The 23,700-nt window shown below is 42.7% G+C and overlaps 3 protein-coding genes across 6 annotated transcripts; 2 read left to right on the forward strand and 1 right to left on the reverse strand.

Annotated features, from left to right (window-relative positions):
• The first annotated feature begins 61 nt into the window (after nt 1-61).
• Nucleotides 62-12,695, forward strand: LOC138113319 (cilia- and flagella- associated protein 210-like). The gene is made up of 11 exons (XM_069021476.1): nt 62-158; nt 297-341; nt 7,018-7,226; nt 7,474-7,647; nt 7,742-7,938; nt 8,864-9,020; nt 9,750-9,860; nt 10,039-10,178; nt 11,013-11,205; nt 11,528-11,692; nt 12,206-12,695. Exons 1-11 carry the CDS (start codon nt 62-64, stop codon nt 12,413-12,415), a joined length of 1,698 nt encoding a protein of 565 aa, XP_068877577.1. The 3' UTR covers nt 12,416-12,695.
• PHOSPHO2 (phosphatase, orphan 2) lies at nt 3,807-14,158 on the reverse strand. Of its 4 annotated transcripts, XM_069020703.1 has the most exons (4): nt 14,058-14,157; nt 13,734-13,921; nt 6,084-6,211; nt 3,851-5,128 (listed from the first exon to the last, which is right to left on the reverse strand). In XM_069020703.1, the coding sequence occupies exon 4, from the start codon at nt 5,124-5,126 to the stop codon at nt 4,401-4,403; it is 726 nt and encodes a 241-aa protein (XP_068876804.1). In that variant the 5' UTR covers nt 5,127-5,128; nt 6,084-6,211; nt 13,734-13,921; nt 14,058-14,157; the 3' UTR covers nt 3,851-4,400. The 4 variants fall into 4 exon arrangements, with proteins under 4 accessions (XP_068876803.1, XP_068876806.1, XP_068876804.1 ...); XM_069020704.1 differs by lacking the exon at nt 13,734-13,921 and having other exon boundaries at nt 14,058-14,158; XM_069020702.1 differs by lacking the exons at nt 6,084-6,211; nt 13,734-13,921; nt 14,058-14,157 and adding an exon at nt 5,433-5,800 and having other exon boundaries at nt 3,807-5,128.
• On the forward strand, nt 13,554-22,310 carry LOC138113320 (trichohyalin-like). The gene is made up of 8 exons (XM_069021477.1): nt 13,554-13,690; nt 13,784-14,539; nt 15,380-15,536; nt 16,547-16,686; nt 16,960-17,152; nt 17,708-17,872; nt 18,551-18,657; nt 21,891-22,310. The coding sequence occupies exons 1-7, from the start codon at nt 13,554-13,556 to the stop codon at nt 18,650-18,652; spliced, it is 1,650 nt and encodes a 549-aa protein (XP_068877578.1). The 3' UTR covers nt 18,653-18,657; nt 21,891-22,310.
• The last annotated feature ends 1,390 nt before the right edge of the window (nt 22,311-23,700 follow it).

A 23,700-nucleotide genomic window follows, 5' to 3' on the forward strand; every position in this document is an offset into this window, starting at 1 on the left:
GCAGGGGTTAAGGCTGTCTGCGTTGGTGACAGAAGGCCGGCCGTATTAGGGACAGGAGCAGATGCCTGGGGAGCGTCACCAGCTCGGTGTCACTCAGCCATACAACAAAGCGAGGGGCCTCGGCTGCCGCTGTCAGCGACCTGAAGCCGCCTCTCGCAGTGGCGTCCCGCGCTCCTAGGGCGCTTGGAGGAGCAATACTGGGAAGAGCAGCAAGCTCCAAGGGCTCCTGCATTACTGGCGAGCAGGAGTCGAAAGGGAACACCCAGAGCTCTCCCCAAACTCCTGAACCTGGCAAGATGCAAAGGACAGTCACAAATTATGCCCACTAACAGATTCCAACTGTAAGTAAATTTTTCAGAAAGAAGGCTGTATTGGCTTTTAAAACTTCTGAAAATGTGATTCACAATTTAAGAAGTAATTTTCTTCTCTGCTAGCAACACCTTTTCTTTATTTGAAACACAGCATCCTCTGGGTTCAAGCAGCTGTGGGCTCTCCTTCATCTGCAGTGGGGTTTGGATCCTTTAGATCCAGCAGCCAGGCTCTCCCTGCCCTGCCAGAGCTTTCTTTCCTAGATTCAAAGAACTGCCAGTAATTTCTCCTACCAAAAGGAGGTGAATATTTTTATTAGCTAAGTGCCAGCAATACCCAAAAGGAGAAATTTTGAGAGTTCCCACTCGACACAGATGAAAAAGCATCATATTTTTCTTTTAATTACTGGTGGTACTTCCACCACAATGCCCAGCAGAAGTATGAACTAAGGAAATCCAAACAGGAAAGGGTGTATGGTCATACCCCTCTGCCATCCTTCCTGCCATGCTAACCCTGCAACAGGATTCAAACTGGCCCTTGGCCTTTACACAGTAACATGAGACAAAAAAATAGTGATCCAAACTAACAAAAAAAACCCCACAAAACCAAAAATTCCCCACACCTTCACACACCTTTGGCTTCCTTTTTTTCAACCCCTCTTGATGCACTGTTAGCCCAGAGAACTGGAGTTTCATAGTGTAACCCAGGAATTACAGCAGCCCTGCTGTCTGACATGGGCCTGTCCCTCACCTATATTACTCCATTTCTTTCTCTAGAAAATTCCCTGTACAACCCTAAGTCTTTATACATCCCCATGCCAACAGCTTTGTTTTGGTTGCATTTTCCATTTCATCAGCTTCCTATGGACAAGCAGGAACTTCTTCCAAGTCTTGGGTATCCTACTAGCACACAATACTAAGTACTGTTATAGTAGTGGTGTACAATAGCATGCCTGTTACCATACAGAAAGTTTGCCATACATATATGAATTTTGTTATGCATTTTTTTTATAACATTTTTACCTAAGTCATCTCTCTCCCAGAGAGCAAGTCAGGAGGTCAGCAACACTTAGTACTGAACATGCATGCCCTTCAAGGAGCTTCTCCCTTTCTTTTGGTTGGGTTACCAGCTTAAACCAGCTTCACTCTTTGGAGATACTCATCTCCCCTCCATTGCAACCAAACATGGAAAAATTTGGTAATTGTGGTGCTTCAGAAAAGTCCTCTCTTTTCTAAGTGGGGAAAAAAAATCCAAACAACATCTGATTAATAGCTTAATGGTCTGCCTACTGGAATTGAAAAATTTCTTCTGTCTCCAACATGCACTTTGTCTAGCAAATACCATCAGCTCTACTCTCTACTTTAAGTGATTAGAACATAATAGCTAATATTTCAGGTAGTCTACTTTGCTTAATCTACTCTCAATTCCTGCTTCAGCACTTCCATCAAAACCGCAGAAAGAACCCTTTTTTTGAGCATGAAGAACAATTTCTCACTCTCACACCAACTTACAAGGTAGGTCCCTTAAGGCTAACAAAACAATAGTTAGTGTAAGTGGAAGAAAAAGCTGAGTAATCATTGATATAGTACTTTTTGTTTGTTTTTAAGTAAGCAGTAACTGACATCTGTGGACAAACTGAAAACAAGTTATTCCATAACTAAATTCTGAAAAACACAGACGAGACCAGCACAGAATCTGGAACATTCAGCAGCCCATTTAGAATTAAGGAAACACACAACTGTCTTGGTTTTGGCTGGGACAGAGTTAATTTCCTTCTTAGTAGCTGGTTCAGTGCTGTGTTTAGGATTTGCTATGGGAATCATGTTGACAACACACTGATGTTTTGGTTGTTGCTAAGTGGTGCTTACCCATAGTCAAGGACTTTTCAGTTTCCCATGCTCCCATCAGTGAGAAGCTGCACAAGGAGCTGGGGGGAGCATGGCCAGGACAGCTGACCCGGACCGGCCAAAGGGATATTCCATAGCGTGGGAGGTCACACTCAGTGCAGAAACCGGGGGGAGTTGGCCAGGAGGGGCCGATCACTGCTCAGGGATGGGCTGGGCATCGATCAGCAGGTGGTGAGCAGTGTACTGCACATCACTTGTTTCTCCTGGACTTCATTCCTTTCTCTCTCCTTTTCAATTATCATAATCATTTAGTACTACTATATTTTATTTTGTTTCAATTATTAAACTGTTCTCCTCTCAACCCACGAGGTTTAATTTTTTTTCCCCAATTCTCCTCCCCACTGAGGAGGGGGGATAGAGTGCACAAGCAGCTCTACTTAGTTGCCAGCTGGGGTTAAACAGTGGCAACAACTTAAACCCCAAAGTAACATGAAATTGCCTGTGCAAGAGACATAACCATTCTCTTGTATGACCTGTAAACCAGACAATTTAAACCTGCCACAACCTGAGACCCACCAGTCCTTAGATGTCTTTGTGCCCTTGCACAAGACAACAGGGCAAGATCCCAAATATGAACATCTCAGACAGCTATCAAATATCCATCACTAAAGCAAGGCTCCTGAGAACTCTTATTACTTTGGACATCTTAGGCAACAGACTGCTCAAAGCAACCACCTAAAATACAGTAAAACAGGTGAGGCAAGGAAGGAAGTACACAAAGGAAATTTATATAAACTATCAGCCTGAAAACAGGCAAGACCACTCAAAAATCTTCAATTAAGGAAAAAGAAAGTAGTAACATCATTAAATGTCTGTGAGAAAATGAGAATAATGTTGCACAGAAAACAAAGGAAGACAGATACAGCAACTGCAGGCTGAGCTACACCTCAGTCATCTACAGCTGAGGTGCTGTCAAAGTTGGACTGATCTCTCAGTTATTAAAGCACTTAAGCTAAAAGTGACCTCAGTTTAATAGCAGACTACATCATCATTTTGAACCTTTTCTGGGATATAAGAACTCAAAACATTTGGCATGAAAACACATTAACTTTAATGGGACTTATTTTTAATGCCCTTTATATGCACAGTCCAACCAACACTTGGGGCTCATTGTCAGTGGTAAAGACCGCATGTTCATAAACGATTCTTTAAAACTACTTCGACAGAACAATTCTGTTTAAAAGTTAAAATGGACATAGATGTTTCCTTCCAGCCTGTAAGAGATCGTACTATAGATATAGATGAGAATGAATAGGTAAAATCAGTGTAAACATGTATATATGTATACCATTCTGTGGGCCTCTGCACTGCAGCAGAAACCAAGGAGGAAAAAGGCATTTGGCTGACTCAGAGCTGTCAGCATGGAAGATCAAACTAGTGTCAGCTCTGTACAGAGTGGCAGCAGCACATTGTCAGGGCAGTAGTCAGAATGGGAGAGAGACTTCAAATAAATGAGCAACATCCTTACAGCTTTCCAGAAGAGAAAGGGTCTGGCAGGCCAAAGGCTGGCACCCACACTTGTGTCTACTCTCTCCAGGCCCTTACAACAACAGGTGCCTAAAGACACACAGGCCCAGCAGAATACATGACACAAACTAGTTGTTTTGCATTTGTCAGTGACAGCAACTTTTATTGTCTTTACAATACAAGATAGTACAAACTGTTAAAAAGTAATTTTGTTTGGTAAAATATTTAGTGGATTGAAAATATAAATGCATCTTTGGATTAAACAAGATTACAAGCAAATGGTTTGCCATCAGATCAAAGAAGCATAAAAGCCAACAGCTCCAGAACCATGCTCTTGGCACTTAATGTTTTCCAAGTAAAGAATTTCATTCTTTTGAGCAGTAATCCTACTCCTTCCCCTAAGTGTGTGGGACTGCAAAGGTCAGTTATAAAGTTGGTAAAGGGTTGGAGGGGAGGGACTAGACTAAAAATAGTGACAAGTCCTGTCCTAACTTCTCTTCTCCACTTATGCTGGAATCTGTACTATGTTAGAAGGCTGTTTTTACTTCACTTTCCCATTATTACCAGGATTGAACATGAACAATTTTATGTTGTATTTAAAAAAAATTTCTTTCAGATAATAGCCCAATTTTACAATTTTGAGCTGTTATATGCATGCAGTTTTTCTGTCCCAGGAAGTTAAAATGTAACTGCATCAGTTTTCTTTTATCATTTGAATCATTCCTTTATAAGTAGTTTCAGGTAAGACATAATGTCAATCGCAGATGACCAAACCAGAACAGAACACTGTACGGGACTGAGACTTTGGGCCAGTTGAGAAATCTTTTTCTCCAAAGTATACCCCTGCCTGGGCATAGCAATGTCATTCTTCTTCAAAAACATTACTGGACATAAGTCATTCCCACCATCACCTATATATACAATTTGCGTATAACTTACTCCTCGCTCCAACTGTTTATCTAGAAATTCTTTTAAAACTTTCCTTTTGCAAAGGTTTTTAGGGCACTTTGCACAATGATGAGCATGGAAGTGCTGTACAGTAAGATAGCCAGTACTGCTGAATGCTGCAGGGTTTGTAAACACTTCATCAAACACTTTATGGAAGCCAGAAGCTTTCAAAATCCAGTCAATAAATACTGTATTAGAATCTGAAACAATTATACAATCAAACAACTCTTTGTTCTCGCCAATAAATCCCAGAAGATCTATCATTCCCGCAGTGAAAGGAATTGTTGTCATAGTTCTTTTCATCTCATCTTCTTTGACACCATTGTCTCCCAAGTAGACAAAGACTCTGCCCATATATTCTGTCCAGTGTCCTGGTTGGTAAGAGTTTCTTAATCCATTAGGAAGTTTTCTCTCAGGAGCACATCTCACAATCCAGGTGTCACTATTTTCATCTATGATTGTATGGTCAAAATCAAAAACCAACAGAAATTTCATAGCTGTGAGAAAATAGTTTCCAAAACAGACAAAAAAGAAAATTATTTATATAAAGACGAGTGCTATATTCCTACCCTGAACTTGTGCTCAGAAGAGAAAAATTCTGGAAGAGAATATCTGAACAAAATAAACTATTTATAGCCACTACCATGATGGGAAGTTATGCTGCAGCTAAAAATGCAGTCTGTAAAAGCCAAAGTTCAGTGTCCAACTTCTGCTTAAAATAATTACTGTGACAGTATCTAAATTCATGTTCCAGTTACTAATACTTACTAACACAGCACCAATCTTCCGGTACTCACGCACCATCAGTTTGAGCAGATACTAATTTCTCCATCAGCAGTTGCCAATGCAACCAAACTGGGATTCTCCTGGCAAAACGTCTCAATAGGTATTTCAAAAGGAAACGTCCACCGAACAGATGGAGCCTGCTCCTCCAAGGAGGCCGCACTAATCAAAGCAGGCAACGAAACGAAATGCAGCCATTTGCGAAGCTAAATCTGCCGACCCCTGACGAGCAGGCCATCCCTGCCCCGGGCCCCGCAGCCAGTGCCCCAGACAGCAGAGCAGCCACGCCGGCGGGGCCGTACGGGCGGGGCAGCCCCCGAGGGGCCGGGGCCGAGCCCGTGAGGGGAAGGGGTAGCGCCGGCGGGCCCGGGGCCGCCCCGCGCGCTCCGCCCGCGCCGTCACGTGACCGCGCGCGGCCCGGTCGCCCGGCAACGGCCCCGCGGCCCGGGAAGATGGCGGCGGCAGCTGCGCGGCGGCAGCGGCGGCGCGGCGCCCGTGAGTGTGGCTGCCCCGCGGGCAGCGGGAGCCGGCGGGAGGGCAGCGCCGAGCCCGCGGCCGCACGGCTCCGGGGGGCCCTACGGGTGCCCAGCGTGACTTCCCCAAAGCTCCCCCAGCTGCAGACGGCGAGAGGGGCTGTTTCTCCCTAGGAACTGAGTGGAGAGAACTGACCTGAACGCAGCGCAGGTCCGGTAACCTCCAAGGGCAGCAGCTGGGGAAGAACGAGGGCCTTGGCAGTTTCCTGCCTGCAGGGCGCCGCCGCATCAGTGCGCCTTTACTTCTGGCAAGGCTGTCTTCACCTAGGACAGAGGGAGAGGATCAGGTCTGGTCCCTGTCGGGAGACTGGTCAGCAACGGCATCTGGAAAACAGGCTTTGACACCGGTGTCACTCTAAGAGAAAGCCTCCTTACCTTTCAGACACGGCGTGTCATTCTACTGCAAATCACACAAACAGACAATTTCTACAGGACACCACTCTGTATAGAGTGCCATTCCCTTCAAAAATGGTGGTGACACTTGAAAGAGCTTTTCACAAAACCTAGACATCGCCTAGAAAAGCTGCATTTATACCTGCACACGTGTATGTAAGCCTAATACAACACAGAAATGCTAGTCTTGCCAACAAAACAAGAAACTGTTCAACAACAGATTGATTTCAGTAAATATGATGAGTATGCAGGACAACCATAGTCAGGCACAGTCTGTGCCCAAATTGCTGCCTCATCCAGCCAGTAGAATGGCTTTACCAATATTCTCCCTTTCATTTTGGGAATGGTCCCTGCTCCCTGCTGTTCTAAGAACCATGCCCAAGTCCTGCCTGGGAAGTGTGTTACTACAAGCCAAACCCACACATACACACAAACAGGCAAGGGGACATACAAACAGTCCAATCAGTCAGTGCCACCATCCACGGACATCCACTGCTCACAGGTAGACTACAGATACAGATACCCTATCTTAGCTCTGGGGTTTGGGGATGGGGGACTAACTAATCCTAAGGATAACTTAGTATTGTTACCATGAGAGAATTCAAATCCTGATACACATTTGATTATTGGATTTTCTGATATCAAGTAACCTTTTATTTTTTCTTCCCTCTGCACAGCACATCATTTGAAAGAAAATAATGTTCTACATGAGTATTTCCTTCCAAATGAAGCAGATCTTCATCAGGTAATTGTATTCCCAAAAGCAGAATGGGAAAGGATTCAGGGCAGCACTAGAGAAGCAGCACACAATGATGAGAAGAAAGAACAGGAAGAAGTGCACTTGGACTCCAAAGCTGCTGGAAAAGACCCACCCAATGCCACTGTGGTAAATACAAGATACATTTGTAAACAAGGGTAGTCACTTTTATATATACAAAACCACTCATAGTAACATTTCTAGGTGTACTCCCTTTGTTTAACATTTGCTTTTGAATATGTATTTTAACTAAATACCACTTAAATGCATTTAATATCTAACATAAACATTTACTTTTTTTACTTAAAGCTAAAATACAAAATAAAAAAACCAATCCAAAATTTAAATGTGATTTCTAATTTTGCCTGCACTGTAGAGCCTGATACAACAGAAACTTCAAGCCAAAAAATTACGTGAAGAAAAGGAAGAGGAAGAAAGAAAGTTACTTGATTTAGAAGAAGCACAGTTTCAAGCAGCAAAACGGAAGGAGGTTATCGATCGTGTAAAAACCTATCTAGGTTATCAAGACGACAGAATGAGACAGTTCCATGTTTGTTGACAACTTATATTTTTTAAATTGAAATTGTACTGAATGTCTTTAAAGACTTCTGAACATGAAAATGACTTTAAATGTTCTCTTGCAGAGTGCACTTCTACTTACTAAGGTCCTAAAAGAAAGAGATGCTCAAATTGAATTTCAAAAGTCCAGATTAGTTGACAGCAAAAAGAAGGATTATGAAGAAGGGCAACGTCAATTTAAAGAATACATTCTCAGCGAGCAAGAAAAAGCACATCAGCATTATACGAATCAACAGGCGCTACGCAAAGATCAGCTAGAACAGTAAGTAATAATTAAAAACAACCCTACTTCATTATTTACTTAAACTCTTCTAAAAATACATTCTATGAGGTTTTTACAGAAACTTACTAATAATTTGATTCACAAATGCCACTCTTTTAAAGGGAGATCACAGGAGATCTTGCCCAAAATGGAAAAGCTATATGCCTTTTTAGTTGCCAACAATCTGCATGCAAAATCACCTCTGGCAAACATCAGCAGGTTTTAGTCAATTCACTATCCATATGTTGTTAATGAATTTTAGGTGTATTTTACTTAGTTTTGGTTCCAGACAAGGAAAAGGTTAAATTAGATTTTCCATTTACCCATAACAAGCTTCCAGACTGCACAACAAGAGAAGGCATTACTGTCACTTCTATTCCTTCTCTCAGCTCTTCTGTAAATCTTACAGAGGGGTCCCCAGTGGTATTTATAGGACTGGCCCTGGTGGTCTGATAGAGGAATCAAATTTCCCGAGGCAGAGGAAGGGTTCACAGTCAGGTCTTACATAATCCAGGCACAACACATGAATCCTTGCAGAACTTAGTATAGAACACTACCAGCGTAAGCTGCTGCCTGCATGCCTGGAAGGAACACAGGTATGGTGGGTCATACTGGGGAAATCTTGTTCTCCAAGGATGCTGGCCAGAGTGTTACCAACGCAGTGGTGCTAATGAGTCATCCAGTCAAAAATTGTCACCACGAGACTGCTAACTGTGAGCATATGTAACTCATTTCTCAATGTAACTCATTTCTCAATGTAACTCATTTCTACCAGGGCTACCATTACAAACAGTCATGCTGTTATTCACCTCTGATATTCTACCTACCTTCAAGTATCATATTCCTCACTGCAAGGTACCTATGGTTATGCAGTTGATTACTTCATGCAGTTCCCAGACCATTTATTCACCTTTTTCCAATTCAGAATAAAAGAGCGTGAGCATCAGGCAGATCTGGCCAAACAAGAAAACAAAAGAGAAGAAGAAGAAATACAGAGATCGATCCAACTGTACCAACTGGAAATTCAGAGAAAAGAAGAAAAGAAACACGAGGAAAAAGTTGAACGCAGGAGGCTGTATCATGTAAGTAGCAGCAAAGCAGACAGTTCAAAATGCTTGTTTCATCTCGGCTGTGATGGTTGGACTCAGCCCACAAATACAGGGGTCTACTGGCAACAGGGGGTTTGCTGAGAGCTTTAGTAGCATGGGATCAAATGCCTACCCTGCCAGTTGCAGGCCATGTCTTTCCTCTGTGCTTTTGAGAAAGACCTCTTGGAGGCCACTCCTGTTGTCTGAAGAGATGTTGGCACTTGATGCTTTGACTGGTTTATGGTTAAAGATTTGGCTGTAGACATCATGGAATATCTCCTTGACTTGAGAACTGGATTTAAGTTTCACATTCCTGCTGTTTTAAGCCCATTTTTCTTTGTTAGAAAGAGGGAATAGACAGAGACAGAATGTATCTGTTGAACTTCACTTTATGATTGGAGAGGTTTAGGAATTTAGTCAAGACCTGCTGCCATCTCATTTCATCTTTAAAGGCATCCTACTAAGTACAAACAAGAAGTGCCTCAGAACAGTTCTGGCCAGCATGCAAAAAAGAGTTGTTTTTTTACATAGAGGTATAGAAACCTCCTCTTCAGCTGTGTTTTGGATTAAGCTCTTAGACTGGGATAGTTTTGGATGAGGTGGGGCCAGGAGCAGAATGATCTCTGTGTGTGGGTGGTGGTTGGACAGTCCCCTGCCACTCGCCGTCCCTGTTGCCCACGTGTGTCAGTGGGAGCATGGAATAATGTTCTCTGCATCTCACAGCAATTTTTTTGTGCAATGGACCAGAGAAGCAGCTGTTTGATGCTCAATTCCTTTTCCCCATCCTCACATCTACTACCTCCTCTTGATGCATGTCTGAATAGGGAGGCAGAAGTAAGTGGAAGTATCCCTTTCCTGTCTTCTCTCTCTCCTTTCCTGAGAATCCCTTTCCTCTCTTCTGTTTTTGAAAGAAACTTGAGGGGGGGAATAGGGTGTGATTCCTGTAAGATGGACCCCAGGTCCAGATATTCTACATGTCATCTGTTACATCAGGACAATTTTGCCCATACAGGAGTATGTAAATGACCAGAAAATAATTAAAGCAATAGAGGAACAAAAACAAATGGAAGAAGATGATCGGATCAAAGCTCATTTTAAAGCAAAGGAAATTATTGCCAATATGAGAAAAAAGAAAGAAGCTGAAATGCGTAGGTAGGTACAATACTAGGGTATAAATTATAAATAATCTAAAATTTATACTGTAGTTGTTCTCAGATCATTCAGACTAATGATGTAACACTATCAACAGTTGTTCTAAAAAGTTATTCTAAATTCTACTGATAGGGAGAGCAGGGAATTCAGGAGAAAAAGGAAATTTTTTCACAGGTTCCTTAGTAAGAGTGTGAGGGAGCAATCTCTCCACCCTTCAAAGTACAGAGGCTTATGAAAGTGCAAAGCTTTGCACCAGTGTATTGGGAAGAGTGATTTTCCATATGGCCTGCCCAACCTCCAACTCCTCAACAATTAAAGACAATTAAGATCCTTGATGAAAATATTTATGACAATAGCTGTATTTCTCTGAGACAGATCAAGAAAAATTATTTGACTTCTTAACAAGGCACATACATTAATTAACTACCTCTTGTTCTTATTAAGGGGAGATATTTTATCAATTTAACATTGAGGGTACAACATGATGATACCACTGAGTCAATCTAAAAGTTTTCTTCCCTTCCAGCTTCTGGCCAATACTTCCAACATTCCTGTCCTGATGGCAAGATGCTAGGTGGAATCCTTACTGAGTGATCCAGCTCATTATTGCAACAGAAACTAGTGATACAAGAATACAGGGAACATTTATTTGCTAAATCAGATTAAGTAAAAATAAACAAAACAGGAGGAACAGGAGATCATGAGTTGGGTGGGTGGGCCAGCCTGTGTGGCAAGAGGAGGGAACTCTAGAAGCAGGACTGCTGAGTTTGGTACCTTCAGGTAGACCCAGGTGTGTTGCCCTGGTATGTTATGGAAGCTCATGTTCTTCTGCAGACTAGCACAGGAACGACAAGACAAAATGATTCGTCGATTAGCTGAACACATGGGTGAGGGATTAAAGATGGAAGGTGTTCGACTGGCTAGAGATGTTGCAAGAATAGAAGCTGAACAAGAAAAAAAACGCAAAGAGAAAGAAGCAAAACAAAAGGCTGCCCTTGAATCTATTGCTGAACACAGAGCCACAGTGGTAAGAAACTTGGGATGATCTTACTTCTGCTTACTCCAGCCAAGGACCTGACCCAGATCACAGTTGGTGACTCTGGTGCCATGCATCAGCAGGCTTCAGCAAGTCTGCTGACACCTTCCTGGAGCACCCTCTCCCTTTCCCCCTTCTGTGTTGGGCACACACCTGCCAGGGCTGCTGAAAACCCTGGGCTTGGACACTGGCCAGCCACAGTGACCGTGCTTATCAGAGCGCTGATACAGGGCTGCTTCTGCAGAGAGATACCACTTCCAGCTTAGCAGGCCAGCTCCTTGGTTAACTTTTTTGTGTGTTTTGTAAACTACAGATGAAGATGAAGGAGGAAAATGAGAGACAGGAAAAAGAAGAGGCTGAAAAAGAACGTGATGTGTTAATGGAAAATGCCCGCATCTACCAGGAAATGGAAAACACCAAAAAACATCGACGACACGAGGCAAACAGAGAAGTACAGAAAATTCAGATCCAGCAAATGGTAAATAAAAGAGCTGTACCCTGCTGTACCCTGTTAATCCCTTCAGAAAGAAGCATGCATCTAAACCAATAGCACTAGCTCCTGCTAAGAGAAAGAGAGAAAGTTTGCTGTTTTGTTTGGATTTTTTGTGTTTGTTGGGTTGTTTTTAATCATGTGTACTTGGCATATGCTGGTGTTGGGGACCAGCCTCTTCAGAGTATTGGTGCCAATCAAGGCTGGTTTGCAAGGATAGATCACGTCCTGTTCTGTGCTAAATGTTCTACTGCTACTTTCCTGTATCTTCTGGGCAGGTCATCAAAGAGCAGCAGCTAATGCTGATGTTCACTCACCTATTTAATGTACCCTTTCTGGGGCCATATGGCAGGGGAGAGAGATGTGGGGAGGGATGGTAAGTGCCAAGTATCAACTAAGAATGCTGCAGACCTTCTGTAAGCTTTTATCCTCTCTCAGCTTTAGATGATGGTGATGTTGAGAACAAAATAGTAAGCTTTATTATTCCCTTTTCTTCATCAGGCTGAAAAGCAGGCAAGAAAAGAGCAGGAAAAGCAAGCAGAATTGGACTATGATGCTCAGAGAGAGGCTATTGCACTTTCTAAAAAGCATGAATTTCAGAAATATGCAAAACAAGTAATCGAAATAGAGTCCAAGACTACACATCATCTTTATCCTCTTCTCAAAGCATGCAAAGGTGAAAGAGGACTTGGACATGGGCCATTTTTCTGAGAAGATAAGAAATAAATACTAGTTTCCAAATATATAATTCCAGGTTGGGACCCAGTTACCTTGTTGTAGCTGTAATGCTGCTCAAGAAGCAAAACCATGAAATAATGTTTGAACTATCCACCAAGGAAAGGCAGAAGTTGTTTTCAAGTTAAAAAAACATGCTTTTGAACCTTACAGGCAGAGTTACACTGTAAATGATTTATATCAAATATATACCATGAATCTGGAGCCCATTTGAAAAAATAAAAGATTGCCATATAAGTGGTTATATTCTCAAAAATCCCCAGCTTGTGTTTCATGAATGTTAGTTTATTAAACTTGACACAGGAATTCATGTTATATAATTGACTGTCACTATAACCTGTTCCAGCTAAAAGCACAGTATTCCTTTTATATTTTTAATATTCATTGTTCTAAAAATTCACTGTCCCAGGTTTTTCAGGTCTACACTATGAATTCCCACGGCAAATAGTCACATTTTTCACTAGTCTACTTGCAGTCAGTTATTCCCCACAATTGAAAAGACCAAACCAAAACAACAACAGGGGAAGAATAAAAGAGAACATACGTGAAAGTTAGAATAGCTATGGTGTGCCGTTTTGGTGGCATTTTGCCACTATGTCTGAAAAACGAATGTCATTATATAAATCAGTTTTATGACATGAAAATATTAATGTGATTTGATCACAGCCCTTAAAAGGTCACCAAAGAGTCAAATAGGCCCTGATATAGCTGTAAATAGGGCCTACAAAATCAGCACATGAACAGGACACAACATGGTTGGGCTGTTCTTTTAAAAAGACTAACAGCAATTCAGTCTGTGGTAAATAGATGTGATCTAAAATTGTATCTCAGATTCCTCAGCAGATTTACTCAGCAACACCCAAGCCACAGACAACTCCCTCCTTAAGCTTAGGTTTCTTTGGTGAAATGTTGACATCATTTCCTTGCCTTGGACTGTTGGGGTTCCTGCAATGACTTCCTCCACCAGTACCGTGGGCTTTAAACAGGGTATCCCTTTATCCAGGTGTCCACTGGAAACAAAGTCCAAGAAACCTGAAGCCTTGCTTTGTTGTGCTCCGCAGCTGCCAGTCTCTGCTGGGCAGACTAGAAAATAATACAAGCCCTTAAAAAAAATATGCTAGTTGCCAATATATTAGTTTTGAAAGTGAGTCTTTGGTGTATCCTCAAGTTCCTCAGCCTAGCTACCGAAAGCAGCAGGCCTTGGAGAAAGACAGGACTTCGAGGAAGATGTGAGGGTACCCCGGAGGCAAGGTACCCCTAGCAAGCGCTGAGGGCCAAGCAGAACTGGCTTTACCTCTCCTACACTAAAAACGCTGGGTGTAAGGTGGATGTTGTCCTTCCCAGGTGCAGCAGTCACCTTCTCGAGGAGTCTCTTCCAGGCAAGGCAAGGGATGAATTCCTAGAAGGAGAGGGAGGGAGGCCCGACCTCCTCATCCAGCTCCCACGGCCGCCAAGGGCTCTAGGCCCCCGCAACAGGCAGGCCTGGAGGGGCGAAGGTTCGTGTGAGGCGCGGCAGCGCACAGAGCCAGGCCGAGCTCCACGGCCCCGGCGAACCGGCGGGAGCGGATCGCGGCCGGAGCAGAAGGACACAGGCAGAGGGACCATTTCAGCCTCTTACCAGGTACAGGCGCGCCGCGGGGAAAGGAGTTGTTCACGAACCGGCTGCGGAGAAGGGCCTGGTCTCCCGGTCGGACTGGCTTCCTTGCTTCCCCTCGTGTGTGACACAGAGGGCGGTGCCCGTCCGCAGCTCCCGGGGGCGGGGCTGGGCAGGGCGCGGTGCCGCTCCAGCACTCGCGACACGGCACCCACCGCCCATTCCGGTGCCATTGCCCGCCTCGGCGCCGGGACGTTCCTGCAGACTCTGCTCGCTGCGGCCACCGCCTTTGAGCAGGGCGGCAGAAGAAGCCTCGATTTCCCGGGAGAAGCGGGCCGTCGGCGAGGATCCCTCCTTCTCTCTCGGCAGACGTTCCGTCTCCACAGAAGCGGCGAAGAAGGGCCGACGATGGACCGCGATGGGCCGGACGCCGCCCGCCAGGACGCAGAGAGGGAGCATGGCCGCTACTTGAGCCGCCGGGCTGTGGCCCAGGAGCAGCTGGCGCAGTGAGTCAGGCGGCGGGGCCCCGGGAGTGGGGCAGGGGACGGTTTGGGTTAAAAACCTTCCCCGGCGGGACCCGGCTGCACGGCCCGGGCGGGACCCGACTGCACGGCCCGGGCGGGACCCGGCTGCACGGCCCGGGCGGGACCCGGCTGCACGGCCCGGGCGCGAAGGGCGGCTCTCTGGCGCTAACCCGCGTGCCGTGCCCGGGGCTGCGTGGCTCACTGCTTTTAAACGAGGCTTTCAGAACATCCTCACGTCGTGGTCAGATGGAAAACCTGTCACCTTTCCTCACTCTGTGGTTCCTCCATAACTGTTTTCCAGCTTCAGAAACGTCTCTTGCTGTCAGGGGCTATGTGCCCTAATACATTCAACAAGACTGGCTCAATTCTGGCACTGAGAGCACGTGGCTTGTCTCATTTTTGCTGCTTCCCCAGCCTAGAAGCCTTCACACTTCCAGCTAGCATGGGCATCATAGCCTTGTCTTGCACAGTGCTGTGTGTACTGCTTAGAAGACTGCTTGCTGGCAAGGGTCCAGGTTGTACAGGGAGTAGGATAACAATTAAACTGGCTAATCAAATTCAATCTAATATTTGAGTCCATACACTGGTCATATTCACTTTTGCTAGTACAGACTTCTCTAGGACCCTCAGACAAACTGACTTGGCCAGAGAATTTGGAGCTAGCTTATAGAAACTGATTCTGGTTTTGATCTCTGATACTTTACTTCAAAGTATCAGGAATTTTTACTGTTAAGGTGCCTGTAGATGTGCATAATCTGTATCTGTTCATTATTACTTCATGTTGTCCCTAGATCATTTATTCACTTCCCTTTTCTGATTCAGAATTAAGGAGCACAAGGATCAGGCAGATTTGGCCAAACAAGAAAAGAAAAGAGAAGGGGAACAAATACAGCGATCACACCACTTGTACCAACTGGAAATTCAGAGAGAAAAAGAAAAGGAACAGGAAAAAAAAGTTGAATGCCAGAGGCTGCATCATGTAAGTAGCAGGAAAGCAGACAGTTCAAAATGCATATTTCACCTTGGCTGTGATGGCTGGACTTGGCCAACAAATAAAGAGGACTGTGGGCAACAGGGTCTTTACTGACAGCTTTAGCAGCATGGGATCAAATGCCTACCCTGTCAGTTGCAGGCCATGTCTTTCCTCTGTGCTTTTGAGAAAGACCTCTTGGAAGTTGCAATGTGGCACCTGAGCTTTGACTGGTCTGCAGTGGACAAAGTCTGCTGGAGTCAGCAAGGAGATTGTCCTTGACTTGAGAACTGGATTTAGGTTCCATGTACTTGCTCTGTTTTAAGTCCATTTTTCTTTGTTAGGGAGAGGGAATAGCCTGAGGATGACAATATCTTTTAAACTTGGTGATGACCTACTTACCACATGTACTGTTTCCCTGCCAATGCCTGCTTGAGCAGGGAAACTGAAGTAGAGGTACTGTGATGAGTCATTTGCCATGTAAGGGAGTAAAAGGAGAGAATTCCCGCTAAAACCCTACTTGCTTTTTTCCTTCCATCCTCCTCACCCCAGATATACAAATTTTCCCCCATTTCCCCCCAACCTTGTATATGCAACAAAAGCTATACATACTGCCAAGCTATACAAGTGCCATTTCTGAGTCATTACAAAATGCCTTATGCTTTACATTTTGATGGTTCTACAGACTTAGTGTTTGAGCCCTTCAGAGCCTGCACCATATGAATGATATACAGGATGGGAACAGTACAGTTGCAGACACTGGGAAGGTAGAGCAGAGAATATAAAGATATTCTAAGCCTGGGGCTGCAACCACATACTAGTTTTACTTTTGTTGTAGTTTGTGATAAGTAGATCATGAGAATTTTGTCTCTGGATTTCTATCTTCTATAGCTTCTCTACTGATATAAAGAACTCCTTATTATAGGCTAGGCCTGAAGTATTTGCTAGAATTTGGTTTTAGTTCATGTTTCCAAAATCTCATTATACCTGAAAATAAAAGTAGTATTCCATTTAAACAGGAATATGTAGCTGAACATAAAATATTTAGAGCTGAAGAGAAACAAAAAGAAGACAAAGATGATGATCGGATTAAGGCTTATATTAAAGGAAAAGAAATGATGGCTGATCTGACAAGAGAAAAACATGCAGAGACTAACAGGTGGGTCGAGGGATAATTTTCAGTGTTAAGATTCAAACTTACAATTTCATTTTGTGACAAACATTATTCTCAGCAAAATCAGAACTTCGATGCAAGCAAGTTTTCTGTAATTAAAACTTGAAGTGCAGAAAAAATGCGTGCCGGTTCCAGCAGTAATTGGTGCTGTTGGGGGTGGAAGTAGGATTGCTGGTGTTAGAAGCAACAGTTACCAGTTGCCTCTGGTAATCTGAGCAGATGTCCTGGTATGTTACAGTAGCTCATGTTCTCCTGCAGGATGATACAGAAGCATAAGGACAAAGCTTTTGAACAATTAACTGCGCAGATGAATGAGGCATTTAAGGTTGAAGATGATCGTCTTGCTAGAGGAGCTGCAGAGGTAGAAGTTGAGTACCAAATGAAAAACAAAGAGAAAGAAAGAAAAAAAAAGGCTGCCATTGAATCTATTGAAGAACACAGAGCCACTGTGGTAAGAAGTGTGGGCTATTCTTGCTCCTCTGTCATATACTTGTATGCCAGAATAGTGTTTGGAAATGCCATAGTTTCTAGTTCAGTCATCTGGAGTAAGACACATGCAGGTTCTCACCAGGTGCTTCTCATTTATCATCTACAGTTTTAGAACTAAATCCTTAAGAAAGGTGCAAGCAGCATACGTGGTGATCCTCTCCTCAAAAAAAATTAGACTTGGAAGGCTCTGTAATTCTTCATAATTTGTGCAAACTCTGCACTGCTTACTCCAACTGAGGAGCCTGGCCCAGATCACAGTTGGTGACTCTGGTGCCATGCATCAGCAGGCTTCAGCAAGTCTGCTGACACCTTCCTGGAGCACCCTCTCCCTTTCCCCCTTCCGTGTTGGGCACACATCTGCCAGGGCTGCTGAAAACCCTGGGCTTGGACACTGGTCAGCCACAGTGACCGTGCTTATCAGAGCGCTGATACAGGGCTGCTTCTGCAGAGAGATACCACTTCCAGCTTAGCAGGCCAGCTCCTTGGTTAACTTTTTTGTGTGTTTTGTAAACTACAGATGAAGATGAAGGAGGAAAATGAGAGACAGGAAAAAGAAGAGGGTGAGAAGGATCGTAATCAGTGGATGACAGAAGATGGCATCTACCTGGAAATGGAAAAAGCCAAGAAACAGAGACAACGGGATGCAAACATGGAAGTACAGAAAATTCAGATCCAGCAAATGGTAAACAGAAAAGCTGTATCCTGTCAACCCCTTCAGAAAGGAGCACACTTCTAAACCCATAGTACTAGACATCTTGGCTAGAAGAGAAAGAGGAAGGCTGCTGTGGGTGTGATGGACGTGTTTTATTTTGTTTCGTTTTTACCTGTATGCACTGCAGCTGCTGATTTTGGAGAGGTGACTGACTGTACCCATGGACCAAAAGAAGCTTGTTTGTGGAGTGAGAAGGTTACTGCTGAAAAGTTGATAGTGCATGATACATGTTTCAGAGGTTTATGGACCTCCTCTTAGAGCAGTAGAACAGAAGCCTCTTCCAGGCTGACTTGGCCCATGTGAGTCAGGGAGGATTACTGTGAGGGCTGGTAATAAGAGATCAACAATGACAGATCAGATCCTGTTCTGTGCCGTTATGACATTTTTTTCAACCATGCACTGCTTTCCTCCTGTATCTTCTGGGTAGGTCACCAACAAGCAGCAGCTAATGCTGATGTTCACTCAGCTATTTAATGTACCCTTTCTGGGGCCATATGGCAGGGGAGAGAAGTGGGGAGGAATGACAAGTGCCAAGTATCAACTAAGAATGCTGCAGACCTTCTGTAAGCTTTTATCCTCTCTCAGCTTTAGATGATGGTGATGTTGAGAACAAAATAGTAAGCTTTATTATTCCCTTTTCTTCATCAGGCTGAAAAGCAGGCAAGAAAAGAGCAGGAAAAGCAAGCAGAATTGGACTATGATGCTCAGAGAGAGGCTGCTTTTCATCAGGATCGAGCATGTCGGAGATAAAGACAGTGAGTAACTGAATCAGTGCCATTACTGGATGTAACTTCTATTCTCTCCAAACATTCAAGGAAGGAACAAGATGTGGGCTTCCTAATTAGGACAACTGCAAGAATGGTGGAGTGGATATATCTGCAGTATTAAATCCAGTAAAAATTGGGGGGTGGGTGAAGATGGTTGATGCAATTCTGTCCATGTTCTTCCTGCCACATGTACATGAGCCCCCAGCTTGCTCAGGACTGACCACTAGGCATTTTTCCAGGACTATTAGACCCTGCTTTGGCCCTCAGAGCTCTGCCTGAGGGCAGGGCAAAGAACTCTCCCCAGGGCCAGCACAGACTCAGTTATTGTCTCAGTCAGTCCTGCTGTGGTCTGGGATTAGTCACTCTTTTTGGATGGAAGAACATGGCTGGGTGGAGCTGACTGACTGTACCCATGTCAGTTAGCAGGGCCCATTATTCTGTAATGTGAACCAAAGCACAGTAAGTAGGAACAATGAAGACTTGTTTCAAAACCTCACTTCTGACCTAAAGTAAAAGGCTAACATTGCTGCACTATCAACTAAAACTCACAGAGTTCTCTCCAACTATCTTGGAGTAATTAATTTTGGAAATTATGTATTACAAAAAGCAACATAGCAATTAACTTGTGAAATTGTCCCTCAATACTTTTTTTCTTTAGTTCACTAGTGAAAAAATTATTTCCTTTCTCTGAGCCAGTGCTCATTTTATTACACCAAGCTTTTTTTCAGCAAGCAGAAATGGAAACTTTAATAAAAGCCTTTTGATGGCAGAAGCTGGAGCCTTAAGAAGTATTGACTACAGCAGGAGTGGTGCTGAAATCTGCAGAGCTCGATAATGCTCCAAATGCATCGCTAAGTGCAAATTTCCACATGCTCACTACTATGCAATTGGTGAGTTAAACGGATTTTTAGTCTACCTCCACAGCAGCAAGAAACAAAGTGGATTGCAGCCTCATTTCCTACTCAGCTTCCAGAAATGTCCTGTTCTGCAGATTACATATGTCTGCATTTGAAGTCTACAGCCTTCTTCCATCAGGTTTATACTTCTTTTACTTTGAACATCTACAGAAAAACCATCAAACTCAAGTACCAGAAAACAACTCTTCATTTCAGTACACCTAGAGTAAAGTGGTAAAATTTTACCTAGAGTAAAATTACACCCATGTAATTTTAAAGCATGTTGGCTAAATACAGATTTAGTTACCCAAATTCAGCATGAAAAAAATACAGCAGCAATCATTATCTCAATTTATGCTATTGACTTTGAGATGCACATGCTTTGTATGCGTGTTTTAAATAACTAATTCTAGTTAGTAATTTTCTGTAAAACTTCTATAAAGCATAGTGTGGTGACACTAGATCAGAATGGCTAGAGGTGGTGAAAGGAGTCCTCTGTAAGGCAGGAGGCTGTTCTAGCTGCTCACCAGAGTCCTTTGCAGCTGCCATTTAAAGATAGTAACAAAATACAGGGAGATCAACTACAGGTGATAAGACGGGAAGTTGTTGACCTGGAAGAATCCACTAATTGAGAGGTATCTCTCATTTAATGCCTAGGGCCACTCTTGTATTAGCTATTAGCTAGAGTCACCATTCCTGAAGGTATTTAGATGTGTAAATGGTGCTTAGGGACATGGATAATTACTGCTGGACTTCAGTACTAGGTTAACAGCTAGACTTGATCTTAAAGGTCTCTTCCAATCTAAATGATTCTATCAAGTTTTAATTAATAGCTAGAAAATCAGAAAATGCTTTGAAAAATAACTTGACTAGTAAACTTTAATTACTGGTTTTGCTCAAAAAAACATTCTCTCAGATATTGTTCTGCTTCAGGACGTTGTAGCAGGTGAGAGTCATAATAGGTATTAGCCTTATTTGAAAGCCAAGACCTTAGAAAGGCAACCCTCAGAGTGACTGAAACAGAGACCTTAAATCTAACTGCATTTTTTCCACATCTGTGATTCAACCCTGGAAGTAGAACAGCAACTTCAGTTTGAACATGTGGGCTTCCAGTGTCCAACATGGTATTCTCCCAACAGTATTTCATCTCATACCTGTGTGGCTCTGTTACACATGTTAAGAGTACTGTTTTCATGGATCTAATACAACTCCTACCCAGGAAATGGAAGAGAACAGCCTTACATCCTAAGGGAATTTGAATTAGTTAACTGTGCAGCTCATTACTGTTAGGTAGTGTTCCAGGCTGGAGTTACTAGATCTATGCAAGTTCTTTTAGCATTACAGTCTTTGCTACCAATCAGCTCTGAGGAAGTTTGAAGAGGATACCTACCTGGAAACAAACTGCCCATGAACAGAAGAGCTGGCACCATGGGACTATTAAGGATGAACATTTTCATGTCCCAATACAGACTTGCTCTATAATTCTGAAAAAGAAAAAAAAAAAAATCTTTTTAAAGCTTTCTGGTCATGTTAGGTCAAATAATTTACTCTCTTTCAACAGCTAAATTCTTTCAAATGTCTGTTATTAACTTAGGCCTTTCTGTTATCTCTTGAATGGAATAGTGCTGTAACTAGTCTCTGATTTTCCTCCTTGTTCTGGCAGTACATCCTTGTCTTTGATACTGAATCGTCCTTCCTGTTCTGGCAGCATATTTTTGAGAGACAAAAAATTCACTACCTCTAAACAGCATGCAAAAATCCCCATAATCAGTGAAAGCTAAGACTGTAGAGGGAGGTGAAGGTGAGAGATGTGAGAAGACCATATGAGATGTCTTCTTTGGAATTATCTTAATTTCTTTCTATTTAAAATCAGTTGTGGTATAGGCTTTGATAAGCTTGTAATGTGTGAAGCCGTTGCTTTCACACTACTGCACTGCCACCACTTCAACCTAAGCTTCTTTTTGTTTTGGTATATCACGGCTTTGATATTACTAGATATTTAAGTGAATACATTAATGATTCAAATCTATCCTCTGATCTGGTAAACCAATCTCTAGTAAGCAGTCTTAAAGCATAGCTGTTTGTAGCTTGTTGACACTGGAAAAATAAGCAAAGGTTAGGAAAAAAAAGCAGCATGTACTGGAAGAAGGAAGTGTTACTGAGCAGACCAGGAAAAATCTAACAGCTGGCACAGTGGAAAAGGGCAAAGTTTGGATCTTTGGTAAAGCTTATAAGTATTTCTGCATTAGTTTCATCTCCAATCAGTGCATATGCAATTAATAGAAGCTACTAATTATACACTTAAACAGTTTCTTTTTTCTTTAGACCACTAGACATTTGACCACTATAGAAGCATCTACAAAGGAATAAGAAGCTCTCTCTCCTTCCAAGTTCTATGTGCCTGCAAAACCAATCAGTGCCCAACAGCAGAAGCTAACTGTGGACCAAGTTACAAGACATGCTATTTGCCAGAACCTGCCTATACTGAAGCTCAAGAAATAAGTGCCATAGCTTGCAACTGTACTGTAACTAGTCTAATTTTATTATGGAACAAAGCAGTAGATTCTTTTCAGAAAGTCAAGAGGTAACAACCAAAGGTAAACTATCAGTTCATCTGTACTGTATTCCTTGAATATTGCTGGGCCTCCAGGTGTAATTCAAACCCATTTTGACTTCAAAAATATCTTACTGAACAAATAAAATGGAGTACATCTGCCTGTAACAATAAAATCCATGTTGACTGTACCTTTTATTTGTGACAGTTTTCTACTTACTTTTACTTTGGAGAATGCAATAGAAGGTAGAAATAGTATCTTGAGAAGTTGTGGCATTGGCTGAGTCTTCTAATCCTTTATGGGAAAGAGATGTCTGCAGCAAGACTGTGTACCTAGCACTTCAGCTAACCTAACTACAGGAAATGGGAAAAATACTTTCTTGTTTTCTCCTAAGCACTCTGCTGCCCAACAGCCAGGCTGTGATATGGCTATAGGCAAGTTTTTGATTGAAAGTTGCTCTTTCACTCAGTTCTGTACTGACTGTAGGCTGTGTTACCACTCCATTTACATTCATATTGAACAGACAGTTCTTCTGTAACTAGTGAAAACGACTCTGCTTCACATTCAGACACACACACACAAAGACTTGTATCTTTTCAAGTAAAAGATCATAGTTGGCAACAAGCAGAGTTTGCAATTAAGATAAGACACAAGGTCAGCTTCATTACATGGCTGCATTTTTATATGTTACAATATAGACATAATAGATAGACTGTCATTTGCATTCTGTCATAGCAATTCTTAATTAAATCTACTATTTAACACTAACTGGAATAAAAATCTTACTTCACATCTTCAGTAAAAATTTATCGATCTTGGTTTAACTGAGGAGGTTATGACCAGACACCAAATCACTGTGCCTTGTAAATCTGTACTCTTAAGTATCAGCACTTCAGAAGGCTGGAGGCTGGCCAAGCACATTTACCCTGCGATGAGCTCAGCTGGTCAGAGCATGGTGCTAACAACGCTGAGCTCCTGGGTTTGGTCCCTGTATGGCCCATTCACCTAAGAGCTGACCCTTCCAACTTGGAATATTCCGTGAATTTACAAGCGCAGGTTGCACAGTATGACTTAGAAGTGATTATTTCTCTAAATGCAGAAGATGCTAATACTGCAAGAAGCACATGTGGCAGACATGGAATACACTAACAAATATGCAAAAAAAGCATTTATTTCTGAGAAGTACTTTAGTACACAAGTTATACACTTCAAATCAAGAACTCATTCTCCCAGCTTACAACTGGATCATCTTCCCTGTTACGAACTGTAAATTTCAAAGTATCCAAAACACTAAGATTTATTACAAAATACTCTGCTAAATGCTACATGCACAATACCGCCAGAATAATTAACAATTCTTTTAGCTGAAGGAACCCAATTATCAGCTAGTTCCTCTTACCATTGTTCACAATTTAATATGCCTAAATTCTTTCCAATCCTTTCAACCATTCTTTTCAATAGCAGCTGTGGCTAAATCCACATACAGACTACCTTTTATAATGGGGATACGTAGCAATGTCTAACTTCCTGCCAAAAATAGCAAGTTTCCTTAAGTACTTCACATGTTGCAAAATTTAGAT

Source organism: Aphelocoma coerulescens, chromosome 7 (genome assembly GCF_041296385.1).
Source record: "Aphelocoma coerulescens isolate FSJ_1873_10779 chromosome 7, UR_Acoe_1.0, whole genome shotgun sequence".
In the NCBI taxonomy this organism is placed as follows: domain Eukaryota; kingdom Metazoa; phylum Chordata; class Aves; order Passeriformes; family Corvidae; genus Aphelocoma; species Aphelocoma coerulescens.

Excerpts from the sequence above, each read along its gene's own strand:
- LOC138113320 (XM_069021477.1), top strand. The coding sequence starts at position 13,554 with ATGCTAGTTGCCAATATATTAGTTTTGAAAGTGAGTCTTTGGTGTATC. Across the intron at positions 13,691-13,783 it reads GAGGGTACCCCGGAGGCAAG|GTGCAGCAGTCACCTTCTCG; the intron begins GTACCCCTAGCA and ends TGTCCTTCCCAG. Across the intron at positions 17,873-18,550 it reads AAATTCAGATCCAGCAAATG|GCTGAAAAGCAGGCAAGAAA; the intron begins GTAAACAGAAAA and ends TTTCTTCATCAG.
- LOC138113319 (XM_069021476.1), top strand. The coding sequence starts at position 62 with ATGCCTGGGGAGCGTCACCAGCTCGGTGTCACTCAGCCATACAACAAA. Across the intron at positions 7,648-7,741 it reads ACAGAATGAGACAGTTCCAT|AGTGCACTTCTACTTACTAA; the intron begins GTTTGTTGACAA and ends GTTCTCTTGCAG. Across the intron at positions 9,861-10,038 it reads GTCTGAATAGGGAGGCAGAA|GAGTATGTAAATGACCAGAA; the intron begins GTAAGTGGAAGT and ends TTGCCCATACAG.
- PHOSPHO2 (XM_069020702.1), bottom strand. The coding sequence starts at position 5,463 with ATGGAGAAATTAGTATCTGCTCAAACTGATG. Across the intron at positions 5,129-5,432 it reads AGTATCTGCTCAAACTGATG|CTATGAAATTTCTGTTGGTT; the intron begins GTGCGTGAGTAC and ends ATTTTCTCACAG.